The sequence below is a fragment of the Helianthus annuus genome, chromosome 17 (genome assembly GCF_002127325.2).
Source record: "Helianthus annuus cultivar XRQ/B chromosome 17, HanXRQr2.0-SUNRISE, whole genome shotgun sequence".
Classification (NCBI taxonomy): Eukaryota; Viridiplantae; Streptophyta; class Magnoliopsida; order Asterales; family Asteraceae; genus Helianthus; species Helianthus annuus.
In genome coordinates this window covers 78,374,487-78,390,996 of record NC_035449.2, presented here as the reverse complement: position 1 = coordinate 78,390,996, position 16,510 = coordinate 78,374,487, and the positions used below count along the sequence as shown (strand labels likewise).

The 16,510-nt window shown below is 30.6% G+C and overlaps 1 protein-coding gene across 2 annotated transcripts; it reads right to left on the bottom strand.

Annotated features, from left to right (window-relative positions):
* Positions 1-663: 663 nt before the first annotated feature.
* Positions 664-13,616, bottom strand: LOC110891058 (syntaxin-132). 2 transcript variants are annotated; one of them, XM_022138720.2, is made up of 13 exons: positions 13,413-13,476; positions 11,303-11,416; positions 11,174-11,230; positions 11,035-11,083; positions 10,852-10,940; positions 10,120-10,193; positions 9,791-9,833; positions 9,656-9,716; positions 9,403-9,428; positions 9,242-9,319; positions 9,001-9,081; positions 8,850-8,915; positions 664-1,024 (listed from the first exon to the last, which is right to left on the bottom strand). In XM_022138720.2, the coding sequence occupies exons 1-13, from the start codon at positions 13,428-13,430 to the stop codon at positions 860-862; spliced, it is 921 nt and encodes a 306-aa protein (XP_021994412.1). In that variant the 5' UTR covers positions 13,431-13,476; the 3' UTR covers positions 664-859. The 2 variants fall into 2 exon arrangements, with proteins under 2 accessions (XP_021994412.1, XP_021994411.1); XM_022138719.2 differs by lacking the exon at positions 664-1,024 and adding an exon at positions 8,283-8,582 and having other exon boundaries at positions 13,413-13,616.
* Positions 13,617-16,510: the final 2,894 nt, after the last annotated feature.

Below are 16,510 nucleotides of genomic sequence, written 5' to 3'. Positions count from 1 at the left end.
TCCCTCTATTTTGCTTTTCTACCATTACTCCCTCAGCTTTTACACACTTACACCACCACCCCTCTAATTTTACATTTCCATCACCACCCCCTCATCTTTTACGCATTTTCGCCACCACCCCCTCAACTTTTACACATTTCCGCCACCATCCCTCTACTTTCATACTTTTCGTCTTTACCATACTACTTTTACTTTACCTCAAGTTTTAGACTTTGCACTTTTACCCCTTGCACTATTACTCCATTTTTACACTCACTCAATTTTAGAAAGTTGCAATTATAACCCCTAGACTGCTACTCCTACTTTTACAAATGCTAATGCATTGTGTTTTACAAATTGTCTTAGGCATTGGGTTTTACACTTCATGTTTACCTTTGTGTTTTACACTTTTTTTTTGTAATTATCTTTTACGCATTATGTTTTACACGTTTTTTGTAATTGTCTTTTACACATCGCATTTTACGAATTGTGTGTTGTCTCACTACACGTTTCCTCCCACCGCGCATCGCCACAACGCGCGACGGGCAAAATACTAGTCTTATCTTATGGCCATACAAAGTTTTGGTTGGTTCCACCACAACATTGTGTAACATAACAAACTTGTGAAATTCAAGAATTTGTAAAATTCAATACTCTTCCGTCTATTGAATAATACAAACAAGATTCAAGAATGTAAATTGCAAATTTCATTATTTCATTTATTGAAAATACAAATATATAGAGTATAATTAAGCAAATAACTCTACAGAAGTTTTAAAAATAACTAAGTTGAAAAACTTATTTAAATAGTGGAAAATGAATTTGAGTTACTAACTAATCCCTTTAAAATATAAACTTAAACCAAGTTGATGATCATAAATTAGTTCTTCTTCCATGGTTTAAGTATCGAGAGAATGATGACAATGGCTATGACGAGGAGCAAAGTGATGGCGATCATCATACACTTTCTTGATCTTCTTTGTAAGCTTTTAGCTGTAGTTAGGGCATCTGTACCCATGTGTACGTGATCCACTGCATTTGCAACCTACATAAACAACAAATCTCATAACAAATTTTTCTCACTGTAGTTTTTCAAATAAAAGATTATCATGGTTTTAAAATAAAATTTTATAAACAACAGTTATAGTTTAGAACTTATTTTATTTTATGAGGTTTTATTGAATTTTTCATTATAGATTTGAGTCGTTTTCTAAAGCTCAATAAAAATCATTTATATATTTATATATTATCAATTTGTAACATAGCACAGCTATGTTGTCTTGTACTCTCTGCTTTATTGTTTTATTGTGTATCGTTTGTTTGTACTTTTGGCTTTGGAAGTTGTTTTGTTTGTAGGTATTTGAGGGTTTTTTTTGTGGGGTTATGCTTCATTTTAAGCTTTCAGCTTCTCTCTCTACCACCTACCTACCGCCACCACTTGTGGTCTTGCTTCTTTTGTTGTGCATCGCTTGTTTGTACTTTTGGCTTTGGAAGTTGTTTTGTTTGTAGGTATTTAAGGGTTTTTTTGTTGGGGTTATGCTTCATTTTAAGCTTTCAACTTCTCTCTCTACCACCTACCTACCGCCACCGTCTGTGGTCTTGCTTCCTCTGTGTGTGACCGCCTGAAATGCTTCGATTCTTTGCTTCTTCTTTGTTTCGAGATAGACTCTTGCTGTTGTCATCTTGACCTTGATTTTTTTTAAATAATTTTATCGTCCTTAAAGATGGCGGCCTACGCGACAGTCTTTCTGTTTAGCGTTTTATGTTGGGGTTTTCTATTCCTGTGAAGGATTTGTTTGTGCTTGTCCTTTTTATGTTAGTCGTGGTTTGATTATCAACCATTGCGTGTTTTTGTTTATTTGGGGTTTTGGTTTACATTTGCTTTTGCATGTTTGGATTAAACCTTTTGAGGTTTTTGGTTTGCGGTTTTGATTTTACTTTTTCGGTTTGTTTAGTTCTTGGTTTTAAGGGTATGAGAAGATGTTACGTGAATAAGTTTTGAGTTATTCACGTGACCTTGCAAACAGGATCAAGAAAAGGACCTACATACTGTTTTGAGCCTGTTTGCAAGGTCACGTGAATAAGTTTTGAGTTAGGAGAAGAAGTTAATGCATTAAGGACATTAGAAAGCATAGGGGAGTTAAGGGAAATGCAGACTTCTTCACTTTCGCGGAATTGTATGGCTACCCAAAAGACATGGGTGATTTGGGATGAAAGTGGAGCCATGATTTCATGTGTTTGGTGTTGGTTAAGGACTTAAGGGTGTCTAACATGATGTACATGATGTGCTTGTTGTTATTATATTGTAAAAATCTAGGAAAAATAATTAAGGGTAAATTACACTTTTCATCCTTTATGTTTCAGTCAGATTGTAATTGTAATGGATGACCTTTAACTTAATAATTATAGTTACAGTCTTTTTTTGTAAAACTTATTACATCATTAGTCCTTTAACACTAACAAGATTAAAATTTTCAGTTAAGTTTATTCACTTAAGGGTATTCTGGACATTACACGCTTTTAATTAAAATGTTTCTTAATAAATAAGAAAAAAAATAACATTTTAATATATCTATTTCTCTTTCTCTCATCTACCACCACCAACTAACCTAAGTGCACCATCTCCCACCGTAGAAACCCTACAACCTATTTTCGTTTAAAGATTCCACTTCCCAAAGTATACCACAATCATCTTATAATCCCCATGACATTTTATACTTCAAAACAATTAAAAATTGCATTTTACTTTTCAAATCTTAGATCAATGAAATCCAGATCTTGATTTTTTTTTAAAAAAGTCTTATTTTGGCCCATGTTAAAGTCCTTTGACAATAAAAGAAAAAGTAGGAAAACCTTAACATTCAAAATCCACTGCCGCCGCTCACTTCTTCTCCACTCTTTCTATCGTCTCTACTCTCTACCTTACGAACATCACAAGAGCTGCTATAATCATTAAAATTTGGAGGGATTGGTTGTTGTTGGTGGTGTTATTGGTCGGATGATGAAGTTGGTGTTGTTCAGGGGTGGCGGTTTGAATGGATGGAGGTGGCCCTAATCTGGCGAAACGGATTTAGAGACTTTGTCGTCGTCGTTCAAACGGATTCATACTTTGCGCTGTGGTGATTTGGATGGACGGAGGTGGTGGTGTGGTGTGGCAGATCTGGATGGAGGCTTTGTGATAGTGTGGTGGATCTTGATGGAGGCGGTGGTGTGTTGTGGTGGATCTAGTGGGGGTGGCTGCTGTCACAATAGTGGCGGTGGTGGTGATGGGAGATGGGGGTTGGTTTTTGAGAGAGAGGAGGGAGGGAACTGAGATAGAGGGGGACAGACGTACAAATGTTGAACCATATATGCATGTTGTGTCGTGTTAACTCGCAAAATTTAGAACGAAATGTAAAAATGTTGAATCACACACGCACATTATTAATTTAAGTAAATAATCACAAAAACCAAATGTTGAACCACACACGTACAAATGTTGAACCATATATGCATGTTGTGGTTTAACCAGTTTAACGTATTCAGTTCGAAAAGGAATATTTTGACATATCAAATTGCATATTGTAATGGTTTTGGCCCTTAATACTAACTTAGTTACTTTTTTTTCTAGTTAAGTGTAGGGTATTATGTTCCTTTTTCACCTTAGGGGCTGTGTATGTAAGTTATAAAGTTCTTTTAATAATTAAGAGACTATTTGTGTAATTACTTAAGTTTTTTTATTAATTTTTAAGATTATTATTTAATAGAATACGTTTTAAATATACAGATTTGTTTTTTATAAACGTTGTTTTTAAAATCATTTTTTTAAACCGTCCATCTTTTTTAAGATCGTTCAATTTTAAATTGTTTATTTTTTAAAAATCACTCTTTTAAAACCGTTCGTATTTTTACAATTCACTTTTATTGTTCTTTTTAAAATCATTCGTTTATTAAAACTTTTTCAAAGCAACTCGCTTTTTTTAAATCGTGTATTTTTAAACTATTCTTAAAGTGTTTTTTAACAGTTCATTTTTTAGCTTTCTTTTTAAAATCGTTTGTTTATTAAGCTTCTTTTAAACAATTCGTTTTTTTTTAAATTGTGTATTTTAAAATAATCTTTTTTAAAATAGTTTGGTTTTTTAAACTTTGTGTTCTATAATTTACTTATAGCCGTTAGCAAAAATAAACTTAAAAAAAAATGAACGATTTTAAAAATCAAATGAATTTATAAATGAACTTTAAACAAATGAACGGTTTTTCGAAGATTATTAAAAAAGGTATATATAAAACAACTAAAGGTATTTAAAAATTATGTTAAAATTATAAGCTTTTAAAAAGTGAATGATTTTAATAAACAAAATAGTTAAAAATGAACGAATTTTGAAAAAAAAACAGTCCAAAAATTGAAAGTTTTTAAAAAAGATAAGCAATTCAAATAACGGTTTACAAAAACTGTTCTAAAATGAATCCTTTAGAAATAAAAGGTTTTAAAAATGAACGACTTAAAAAAATGAAATGTTTAAAAAAGTTTAAAAACATATGATTTTAAAAATAATGGTAAAAATTGAATTGTTGAAATTTAAAAAAAACAAACGACTTTGAAAAGATCGGTTTTAAAAACAAATGGCCTAAAAAGAAACGATTTTAAAAATGATAACGGATTTAAAAAGGTAAAAAAAACAAATTGTTAAAGAAAATATGTATATACTTGTATATTTAAAACTTATTTTGTTAAATAATAATCGTGAAATAAGACAAATAAAAATATTAAAAGAAATTTATAACTGACATAAACAGCCCCTAAGGTGTAAAAAGATCATAACACCCTTACAATTAACAATTAACTGGAAAAAAGTAAGAGAGTTAGTGTGAGGGACCAAAACCAATATAAAAGGCAATCATAGGGTCTTATATGTTAAAAGATTCATTTTTAGACTGAATATATTAAACTGGTTAAACCACGTGAGCCAAAATTGTAATTTATTATTATTTTTTTTTTTTGTAATTACTCTTTCAAATGAATATATACTAGCATTCTAGTACGTTACATTTGATTAGAAATGTGTTTGGTTAAAATAAAACCGTAAATGGATTTGTTTAAATTATAAAAGAGTTTATAAGTTGTATTTAATTAGTATTATTAACATCTTATTATACATTTAAATACTATATAATCGTCTTTTGTTTTCTTAAAATACAACACAACAATCTAGTATAAAAAATCTAGCACAAAACATCCAATACAAAAAAAACAGCACAAATTATCCAACACAAAAATTTAGTACAAAAAATTAAGCACAAAAATTTTATAAACATAGAAATAAAACACAGTTTTTGGGTTTTTAGATATTATTTTTATATAGCAATATGGTGGTCAATTAAAAATAAAAATATGCTTGATTTTTTAATGATTAATTTTCTTTTAAAATGTCATATAAAAATTATACATTTAAAGAATAAGGGGCGGGGGAATTTGAAAAATAGTCTAACATGTGTAGTTGTTTTTAAAGTACCTTTACGCTCTCTTTTTTCCTTACACTTTTATTTTATCCATTGATTTGAAAAAAATTGAACGTCGATCCTCCAAATTTATGTGAGTGTGTTCTATATATTTTATGTAGTGGTTGTGATTGTAAATAAAAAGTAATTGTTTACTAGGAAATTTGGTAAGCGATGTTCACCCTTTATAATTTTTAATTTTTTTATAAAAGTGGTTGTGAATAAAGGCTCTGAATGGATGCTATGCTCTTAGGTTAATTTAAGGATCCAGATAATGCCCCCTATTGGATCTTTAGCACCCTGCCAGATATACGACTCTTATATCTTTTTTTATATAAACTATACGAGTTGTAAATCTTTTTTACATAAATTATATGACTTGTATACAAATATACTAGTCGTATATAGGCACCTCACCCAACAAAGCATATACAATTTGTATATGTACATATATACGAGTATATTTGATGTATGTAATTATGTATAGTAGGGCCCTAATTTACTCTTTCTATTTGCAAAGATAACTAAAAACTTGAATGAATACCTAGCCCATATAAATAAAAACATAAAAAGGAAAAATAAAGACCATGTTAAGAGGGTGTTTGGGTTAGCTTATTTTAGAAGAACTTATAACTTATTGACTTATAAAAGTTAATAAGTTGTTTTTATAGTGTTTGGGTTAGCTTATTTAAGTTGTTTTTTATATGATGAAAAGTTAAAAATGATAAGTTAGTATTTGTAACTAATAACTTATATAAGTTAATAAGTTGGTTTTGAGAATAAATCCCAAACACCCCCTAAGAGTATCTGTAGTGGGGCGTGATGATTGGGTTTTTTTCTCCCATAGCGCCCCATAACGCCCCGAACATCACGACGGGCGGCGTTATGGGGCAGAAAAAAGGTGCAGCGCTATGGATATGGCGCCGGTATGGAGGTTTCTTTTCAAAAATGGACCAATCAATATTAGTTAAGGTTTTTATAATTAATTAATAAAATTGAAAATTAATAATTAGGTAATGATGGGTAGAGGCTTTATGACTACGGGCTCCAGTGACATAACGCCCCATAAAGCCCATGTGTGACATGGCACGACACGTGTCGCATAACGCCCACAAAGGAGCTTTATGACTACGGATGGTCTAACTATTAACACACTGAATCAAACTTCAATCATGTGACCATAGTTAACAATCAACTAAACCTAAACTAAAATATAGTCCAATAAAAGTTATAAAAAATATGATTGTTAATTACAGCCCCACTTGCTATTTGTATATAAAAAGATGTCAAAGGTATAAATAGAAAAACTAATAAACAATCGAAAATGTACAATTTACAAAGAATACTAGTCACAATGGCTAAGGCCATAGTTAACCATCATATCTCACAGTATTTAGAGCATTCACATTCAATCTCTTATCTTTCTCTTGTTTTTTATCTAAATTTACATTAAAAATAACTATTTTTTCTTTAGTTTCTACTTTTCAATTAAATAATATTTTTTATATATTTATTATTACCTTTTTCCTTCTTCCACTCACAACCACTTTTAAAAAATATTAAAAAAATAATAATGGTGAAGAGTGTTTCTCTATATTTACAAATGAACAGTTTCATTTTCTCTATCATCCGCTCTCATTGATAAACATGCCTTATAGTATACGTGACACACTCACAAATATATAAGGGAAAGATTATGAATGCTCTTATGCAAGTAATTTTATGGTTTGTTTTTATAAAACATCATTTTAAAATAACCACACAGATCTATTAAAGGTAACTTACATATCCCCTAAAATTGTTTTTTTTTAACGAAAAATATTACTACTACTCTACACCAATAATTTTAAATTATATCTTTGCATAGATTTGAATCTAGAACTTCCTCACTAAGAGACATGTCTATACCAAATAAGATATACCCATACCAAGCATTTTCTAAACAACACAATCAAAACAAAATTGAAAATCATTTGTAAATTATTTGAGACCGGAACTTCAAACATAAATTAAACTTCGTTAGATAAGTGAGATCAAACCTAAACTTTACATACAGAGCTTGACTGTGATCACAAGCCTAAACGAACCTATATTAAATATAGTATATGTAATAACTTTTATTTAATTTAATAAATCTTGTTACACACAAATATACATACACGCACACTTATGAACATATATAAAAGAATCTATAATTATAAAGATATTTGATAACATGAGAGAACTACTAATAAACAATCATTTTTTCTAATTAAAATGTTAGCGTACATCATATGAGCTATTTATTATATGTACCTCATAAGCTACGTATATGTACCATTGTTGGCTACATATATGTACTCACGGGCTACATATTTTTTTAACACTTTTTCTATTCATAATACTAATTAAATAATAAAGTTTGATTAATTGATGGTATTTATCTCGGGTTTCTCGTAAACGTGTGTTTCTCTCTTAAATCGTACCCTGTAAATTATCGTAAATGTATAGAAATAAAATAACTAATAAATAACACATAAAATGACTCACAAGCTGAGCTTGAGCTCTACTAAACGAGCCAAACTAAAGCTTGAAATATACTAGCAGGCAAAGCTTGAGCTCTAGATACAATAACACAAAACAAGCCCAACTTAACCTTTGTTAAATGACCAGGAGCTCAAGCTTAGACAACTCGACCTGACTCGTTTACACACAAGTGTCAAAATATCTAAATCCAAAATGAATGACCACCTGGCGCATACCACCTAATACCGTAATATTTATTAATAATTAATTATAAGCTATCCCACTCTTAAATATATAGCCTGATTACCAAAACCCTAACATTATATGACCAGTATTAATATAGTGTTGTGGTTTTTGTAATTATACTGATACATCATCATTTATAAAAGTAAATGAAAACAAAACAAAAAAATTGCAAACTGGTCTGAAAATGTGTTAAAAAAGTGTCAAGCTCCCTTGCCACTCTTCCATGGCTGAATAACACCAACCACAACTATTGCTATTATAACCAACAGCAAAACAATTGCGATACACATGCATTTTCGACTTTTGATCTGTAGTTTCTTTGCTGTTTGTAACGCACTTGTCCCCGATTGGACATGATCGACTGTGTTCGTTACCTGAATCAACGTTCGCGGGGCATAAATGGCCCGACAATGAGGTACAAGTTTTGTTGCACAAGGTACAAATGACTAAGTAGAGGGTCAAGTTTTATGTTACATTATTGCTAATAAAAATGATGTTTAGACCTTTTTTTATTGGAACTTAATCCGACAAATCCGAAGCAGTGTACAAATGCCGTTGCACAATGTACAAGTCAACGAAGCGTGGTTGACTCGGATTTGCAATTTATTGCTCAAAAAATGTTTTTTAGAGCGAAAACGTACCTGGCTTTCGATGTTATCCAATAGGTCTCCTTGAGCCTCTACAAGAACCGCCATATCGAGGTATATCTGGCAACGTCAACAAGTTTTATCACCAAAATAAGCCCCGAGCCAAGGCTGTCAACTATCGGCCTAAGTTGAATAAGTTACATACCTGATGTAGGTCGAGAAGTTTTTTTTCGATTTCCCTAACAGCATCATGTCTTTCTTGAATTTCTTCCAGCGTGTTTAGAACCTTTATTGAAAATCGAGTTTAATAAAAATTTAACTGAAAACTACTTAATCCACTCATCTAGAGTGGCAATTTCTACCCATTTACTTGGTAATGGGAGGCTATTGAAGTCAAATGGGTGAATTTAAAGTTAACGGGCCAGTTTGGGTTGGGTTGGGCTTACCTGTCCTCGACCCATTTCTTTCATTGCATTCTGGAAGATTTGCTCACTGTTTCCGGTTTCTATAAGGTTGTTGATAGTCTGCACCGCAAAAAATGAACCATAAAGTTAAAAAAGAAAAATGCATTATATATCATAAATTTTGGTTCCGAATTCGGGCTTACCTCTTCATCGGGCCGGGTTCCAGTAACTGCAAAATTATTCAAATTTAATTAGACTAAAGTCGTAGAAAACCCATATATATGTTCACGGGTTGATCGGTCAAACTCAAAAAGAGCCAGAATTTTAACTTATAGAAAACCATGAATTTCGTGTTAGGTTCATGTCATATCAAAAGCTTACACTCCTAGTTTGAGACTAAAAAGTCAAATGTTTGACTCTAAAATATAAAATGTTGACTATAGTGTAAAATCAAACCTGTAATGACTCTTCTTTCAACAACCTCACGGTATTCGTCATCGATCTTTCGTCTTAAGGTCTGAAAATGATGAAGTATACAATTTTCATAAAATCGGTGAATACTTAACTAAAAATAGTACATTTATTTTATACCTGAAATTCGATCATTATGTCCCGGAACCTCTTGGTCAAAGCGCTGCAAATTTAGAATGTAAAATAGTTAATAAAAAGTTTAATAACGATTTTACAGTCGGATTCAAGTTTACCGACTAAACAAAGTTGATGATCAACTTATGGTTGAGTCATGCCATCTAATGTTATGACCCCGAGATCTATTGATTTAGTTTTTAAAATGACTTAGTTTGGCTATTTAAAAATGGGTAGATGCGTAGCTTGTTGCCCGTTTACCTTCTATCTCGATGTAATTTTTTATTTATTTACTTATGAAACAAATAATGATAGCAATGATAACTAAAACTTACTTTGTCATATTTGACCTAGAGCGGTCAACGCCAGTCCCGGGCCCACAACCCGGTTTTTGTCGGTTGGCTAAGTTCTGCGGGCAGTGAGTTAGAAAATAAGTAAACGAAACAAAAAGACATGTGACAATTTCAATCCATTTACTGATGAATGCGTATAAATAACTATGTCTTATGTCAAATATAAAGATAATGTGTAAAGAAAACATGTCAAATTGTTCAAACATCGACCAAAGGTTATTTCTATATACAATGACCTATAACACTATGATCAGAAACTTAAATTATTATCCTAATGATATAATGAACATCAACTACCCATTTAACGCATCTGTTAGATTTTTGTGATAGTACGAAACACTTTAACTATTTAAAAATATTAATTTATTTTATTATACACATATGTAAGTTTTTTTTTTTTTTTGTATGTAACTATGATTGATTGTTTTATATAAATAACCAAAATATATCATTTAATTACTTTTACTATAATCAAATATAATATATTTATTATAAAATATAAAAATTATTATATTATATAACTAAGATAGTCGTATAGCTTCCCAGTCTATTCAAACTCGGTATGTGAAGCTTTTCTTCGAGATCATTAATTAATGAGCTCCAACTTAAGCTTGAGGTCCGACTCTTTACTCGTTTAAGATTGACTTGATTCGAGTTTATAACAAGCCAATCTTCAGTAGCTTAGCTCGGCTACACTTTAGAAAAGAGTAATACCTCTTTATTGATTGCTTGTATTTTCCCTTTTACGGTACGTGCAATCTTCCCTACTTCATCAACATCTTTATCCATTCGTTTCCTAATAGCTGAAATCCAAGTAGTATTCACAAATAAATAATCAAATGGCTAAAGATCACAAACTCAAAATCATTCACAAAAATCAAAAGGACAAAAACCAACCTTTCATGGAAGATGCTTTTGTCACGGATTTTGATTCCTCGTTAGAATCCTGAGAAACCGATCGTCATCAAGATTTCATGAACTCCATTTCATCTACTCAAATGTCGTATGCAAGTCGATAAATGTATTTTTTTCATACCTTAAGTTTTTTCAATAAACTCGCAAGCTTATCCACTTGTTTCTCGATATCTTGTATCTACATTCGAAGAACAAAGACAAATTATACCATAAAGTGTCCTCTAACGTGTGGATAGTAACGAAAGTAAACCTGTTTGTTAAACGATTCCATTCCCATGTCGGAACTACTTCTTGGAAGTCTTGAAGTCATTTGAACATCATGATCTCTTGGAGGATGCTCTCGGGCATCACTCGCAAAGGATTCCTATACGATGAATGTTTTAGGATTGTAATAAAATTTGATAAATGAATACCATATAATCAGAAGAAAATATATTTGTCTTAGATATCAAGGTTTGAACCAAGTCCTCTCATGTAAATTTTTTTGATTTCATCTAGTTCTTTTTATGAAAAAAAGGTCCGAAATTAAAATTTTGCAAGAGCCCCAAAATATATTAAGCCGGAAATATTCATAAAAAACCCACTTATCATGCATTTAGTGTTGTAAGAATCGCTAGGTGTTAGTCGGCCGGTGGGGTACTGACTAGCAATTAATCGGGATTAATCGGAATGAGATTTTATAGGTAATTTTTAGTTTTATATGTATACACACACATTTTTATGTATTCTTTTAAATAGACATGTTTCAACACTTTCTTCAACCCATATTTTCAAGTATATAAGATTAATTGCTGAAATTTACAAGTTTTGGTCAAGAATCTTGCCCGAATCCAGGGCCGGCTTGGGCCAAGTGCAGAGTGGGCCACCGAACAGGGCCCAAACTCTCAAGGGGCCCATAATTTTGATTATATATAGATTTTGTGTATATATAGTTTTTAGCAGAATCTTAAACATCAATGGATTAATGGTCTGGTGGTTTTCCCCAATTATTGCACAGAAGAGGCTGAAGTTCGAAACTTGTTCTTTACCCTTTTTTTTTTTGTTTTCATCAACCTATTCTTTAGGTTTTAATCTCTTTTCTATTTCCACCCGCTTTCTTTTATTTTTTTTCTTTATGGCTCTTGTTTTTATTCCCTTTAGTAAATGTCACCCATTGTTTTTAGTTATCCCAATAGCTTTCTTTTATTTTTTATTTTCTATATGCCACTTATTTTTAATTTTCTTTCAGTAAATGTCACCCACTATTTTTAGTTAAACACATAATTGTTCTCTTTTAGATGTTTTATATAACTAGATATGTAATATACTTTTAAGTTTTATATATACAATATTAATTTAGTAACTTTTTGTCTAAAAAGCGTATTATAATGCACTAAGATCTTAAACATGTTTAGTTTTGGTTTATTTTGGGCCCTATATATCGTCATATTATTTATGTTTTATAAGTTTATAAATAGGCCCTCTTCTTCTCTACTTGCACAGGCCCCTAGAAGGCTGTTGGATTCTCGGAGACGACCCTTGTCACTTTAATAATAAGAAGACACGGGTTCTACTCTCGGCGTCCTCAGTTTTGTTTTTCATTTTGTTTTTCTTATCTATTTATTAAATGCAAATGAACTCAGTGACCACTAGGTCCTGTACATAGAAAGTCATCCTTCAAAAAAAATATTTAAGGGCCCGTATTTTCTGTTCGCACAGGGCCTAAAAATTTTCAAACATTTTCGGAGACGGCCCTGCCCGAATCGCTAGAGTACCACCGATTTTTGGCCAATTTGAACTGAATTTGACTATTGTTGACAGCCAACTAATTAATTGGCCAATTAGATAAAAATTAACCTATGAACCTCTGACTCGTGATTTATCAACCACTAATCGATGGCTAGTCAGGATTTTTACAACCATGCATGCATTTACACGAGTTTCGCAAACAGGAAGCAATCATACCCAAGAGATTAGAACACAAGTTCATAAGATATAAAACATATATAAAAACAAAATTAAAACAATTTTTAATTTTAATTCTATCTCAATCACTAACAAACCAAGAATATGTAATCAATCAGAGTAAAGAACATGAACATGAACATGAATCAATGACCGAAGAACATGAACACCAGAAGAAAAGAATCTTAAAAAGTTATATTCCGACACAAAAGTGGAAAATAGTAAAACCCCACTTCAGTTTTGATCAACAACAGGATTTATGTTAATAATCAAAACAATTAAACAAAACCGTTACGAACAATCACTTCAAATTTATAATTACTGACTACTGATCAAGCAATCAAAGAAAACCCACATCATGAAGACGTAAAAGAAAGCAAAAACTTAATAAAATTAAGGTGTAAAATTGAACTTACACTGAGCAGATCATTCATCGTGATGATATTGGCAGAGTAAAGTGATATGGAAAGAAAACAGGGGTGAATCAGCGTTTAATTAGTTATATATAATAATATATATATACGTGGGATTGCACAGGTGTCCATTGTTGTGTGCTTGGCCGGCGAAAAATAGAAGGAAATTAATATAATGTGATTGTTGTTGTTGCTGATTTCATACAAGAATTAACGTTGCTTACTATATAGGAGATGCTTTTGTTCTTTATATTAAAGGGCGAGAATATCGAAAATGATTTTGGACCCAATCATTCTTATGGACCGTTTTTATTTTTTTAAGTAATGAGGTGATTTGGGTAAAAAAATCACTTATGGATTAATTTTTTTAGGTTAATTTATATTACGGTTTATGACAATTAATGAATGGGTTAACTTAAAATAGATCCTACTTGTTTTAGCATCACACATGGCCATTATTTTGGTGGCGGATCTAGCCCGTTAACTTAGGGGTATCCCAATTTTTTTTATTGTGCAATCATATAATACTAATAAAAAAACGATAATAAATAAAGTAAAATAAATACCTAATATATGCGTCCTCTAATTGTTTTCATAGCTTTAATATCGTTCCATCACATCGTCCTCTTTTACTTTATTAAAAGTTTTTTTTTTTTCGACTACACAAACCATATCATCGTTCAAATATTTCGTGCACATGTGAGATTGTTTTTTAGATTGTGATTTGATCTTCACCTAAAGGAATCAACCTTCAACTTCAAAGAATTAAAGTACCTACTTTAACAAGAAAACTAGAAAACTATAACTTTTTGTAAAATTTAACTTATCTAAACACTAAACCCTAGTAAATTTACAAACAACAATAGTAATAAACAATAACAAACAAAAAAATTATGTATAATTTTACACACACACACATATAATGTTTATTTTAAAAGTATAAATTTATAAGTTTATAGACCAAATAAAAACTAGTGAAAATGGGAGGAGTTATATGTTAAAAAACCTAAACTTAGTTAAACCTACTACCCACCACAATTCATCTTTCGACGCTTCATCCGCCCCTCCCCTTCGTTATCAGACAAAACCAGGAAACAACACATAAACCCCAATTTTGGCTCGAATTAAGGTAAGAACTCGTTCCACTTGACCAGTTTAGTCCAGGCCCATTCTGATATTGTTTGATTTTGGAGAATTTGTGACCGATTTTTCATTTTGTCCAAACTTGACAAATGTGGCTAAATCCAGGCGGCAAAGCTACAATGAGTGAATAATCGCCGCCTAGGCACAATTTTGCAATACTGTTTTTAACTATTACAAGAACTCAGATACCTATATACAAACTTGATACGACTATTTTTAGGAGTTTTTTTCCCATATTAGTGTTGGTGGAAAAAGTATTTACCAAAATAGTGTTGTTAGAAAAATATTTACCAAAATGGTGTTTTCAAAGATTTATTTGTTTCTCACTCCTAATCTCATTGGATTAATCCAATTCATTAAAACAATTATTGATTTACCCTAGTATTTGATCTCTCTCATAAGTTTTTTTTTTTTAAGAATCTTAAAGAAAACTATTTTTTTAATAAAATCTACTTAAAAACACTTGTTTTAAAATTCTAAATTTATGTAGTTGATAAAAAGCCTTCGTATGGTTCGACTAACTTTAGTTATACCCCGATAATTAAATATTTATTAAAAAACCGAAAATATACTAAATCTAAAAACTTAAAATAACGGACCATTTTTATAGTTCCCCTAGCTTATATTCTCTTTATATAAATAAAATGATACTTGGATATATATATATATTTTTCTCTCAAACTAAATGCATTAGTTAAATATATGTATTTCGTGTCACAACACACCTAAGAGTTAGTAGGTTCGAATAACCCACTTAAAAAAAACCTTTTTTTTTACTAAAACCTACTTGGAAAAAATAGAATTTGTTTTAAAAATTTGTATTTACTGTTTGTTTTAAAAAATCTCAGTTATACCCTATTAAATTTTTTTATGAAAAAAAGCATTGTTTTCTTTATCACATGTATTAACGAATGAGGTAAGGATTAAATCTGAACCTTCCAATTCATTTGTTTATTTGAGAACTATATTTAAAAAAATATGCATACAACAGAATGGATTATTAAAAAATATAAACTAAGGTATAAAAAAAGTAAGTTACTACACTGTGTTATGTATAAAAATAACATAATCGAAAGAAGTTTCAACAATATACGTATATAGATTTGAGCGATTTTCAGTTCTTTTAATCAAATACACAATTTTAGTGTATAGTTCTTAGGATTACGGTTATTGTATTAAATATAGACTTTTAGATTTCTAAAGTATTAAATAAAGATTTTTAGAATAAGTTTTTTTTTTTAAATGAAGGTTTTATAAAAAATATTTAAAAAAATTAATTTTTTTTTGGTAAGATACTTGATAATAAATAAGTTAGTGAGAGATCCAATACCATGATTAAATCAATAATTATTTAAAGAATTGGATTTATCCAATAAGGTTAGGAGTGAAAAAGAAACAAACCTTAAAAACACTATTTTGGTAAATATTTTTGTATCAACACTATTTTGGTAAATACTTTTCCCACCAACACCACTATGGGAAAAAACTCCTATTTTTAGTCTGAAGAGAAATTTAATTTATGATTGCTATTTAGATACCATTTACTTAATATAATAATTTTCTTTTCGTTGGTTATTTTGAATAGAAAAAAAAAATAGAAAAGCAATTAAATATATAAATAGAGTTAAACTCGATTTTGCTCTCTATTTTTGACAAAAAAAAAATATTTATTTTCCAAGAATAGAAAAAAACGTAGAAATATAGGACCGTGGAACAATTTTTTTTTCCTTGAAAAAAAAAAGCCTAAAAATATGTCATTTTTACCGTATTAAATCAAACTAACTCCAAACCTAATCCACACACATTAAAAATAATGTACCTCCAATACAACAACTTAACTTATCTATCAAAACGTGTTGAACGGGGTGACGGGTTGTCACAACCCCCGACCCGGTTTTACCTGTTTCAGGAGCCGCGGGACAGAAACCCGTGGTATTATTTATTTTGGCAGCGGAAAT

Coding starts and splice junctions, on each gene's coding strand:
- LOC110891058 (XM_022138719.2), bottom strand. Junction 9,717..9,790: donor ACATAATGATCGAATTTCAG/GTATAAAATAAA, acceptor CATCATTTTCAG/ACCTTAAGACGAAAGATCGA. Junction 9,320..9,402: donor GAACCCGGCCCGATGAAGAG/GTAAGCCCGAAT, acceptor TTTGCGGTGCAG/ACTATCAACAACCTTATAGA.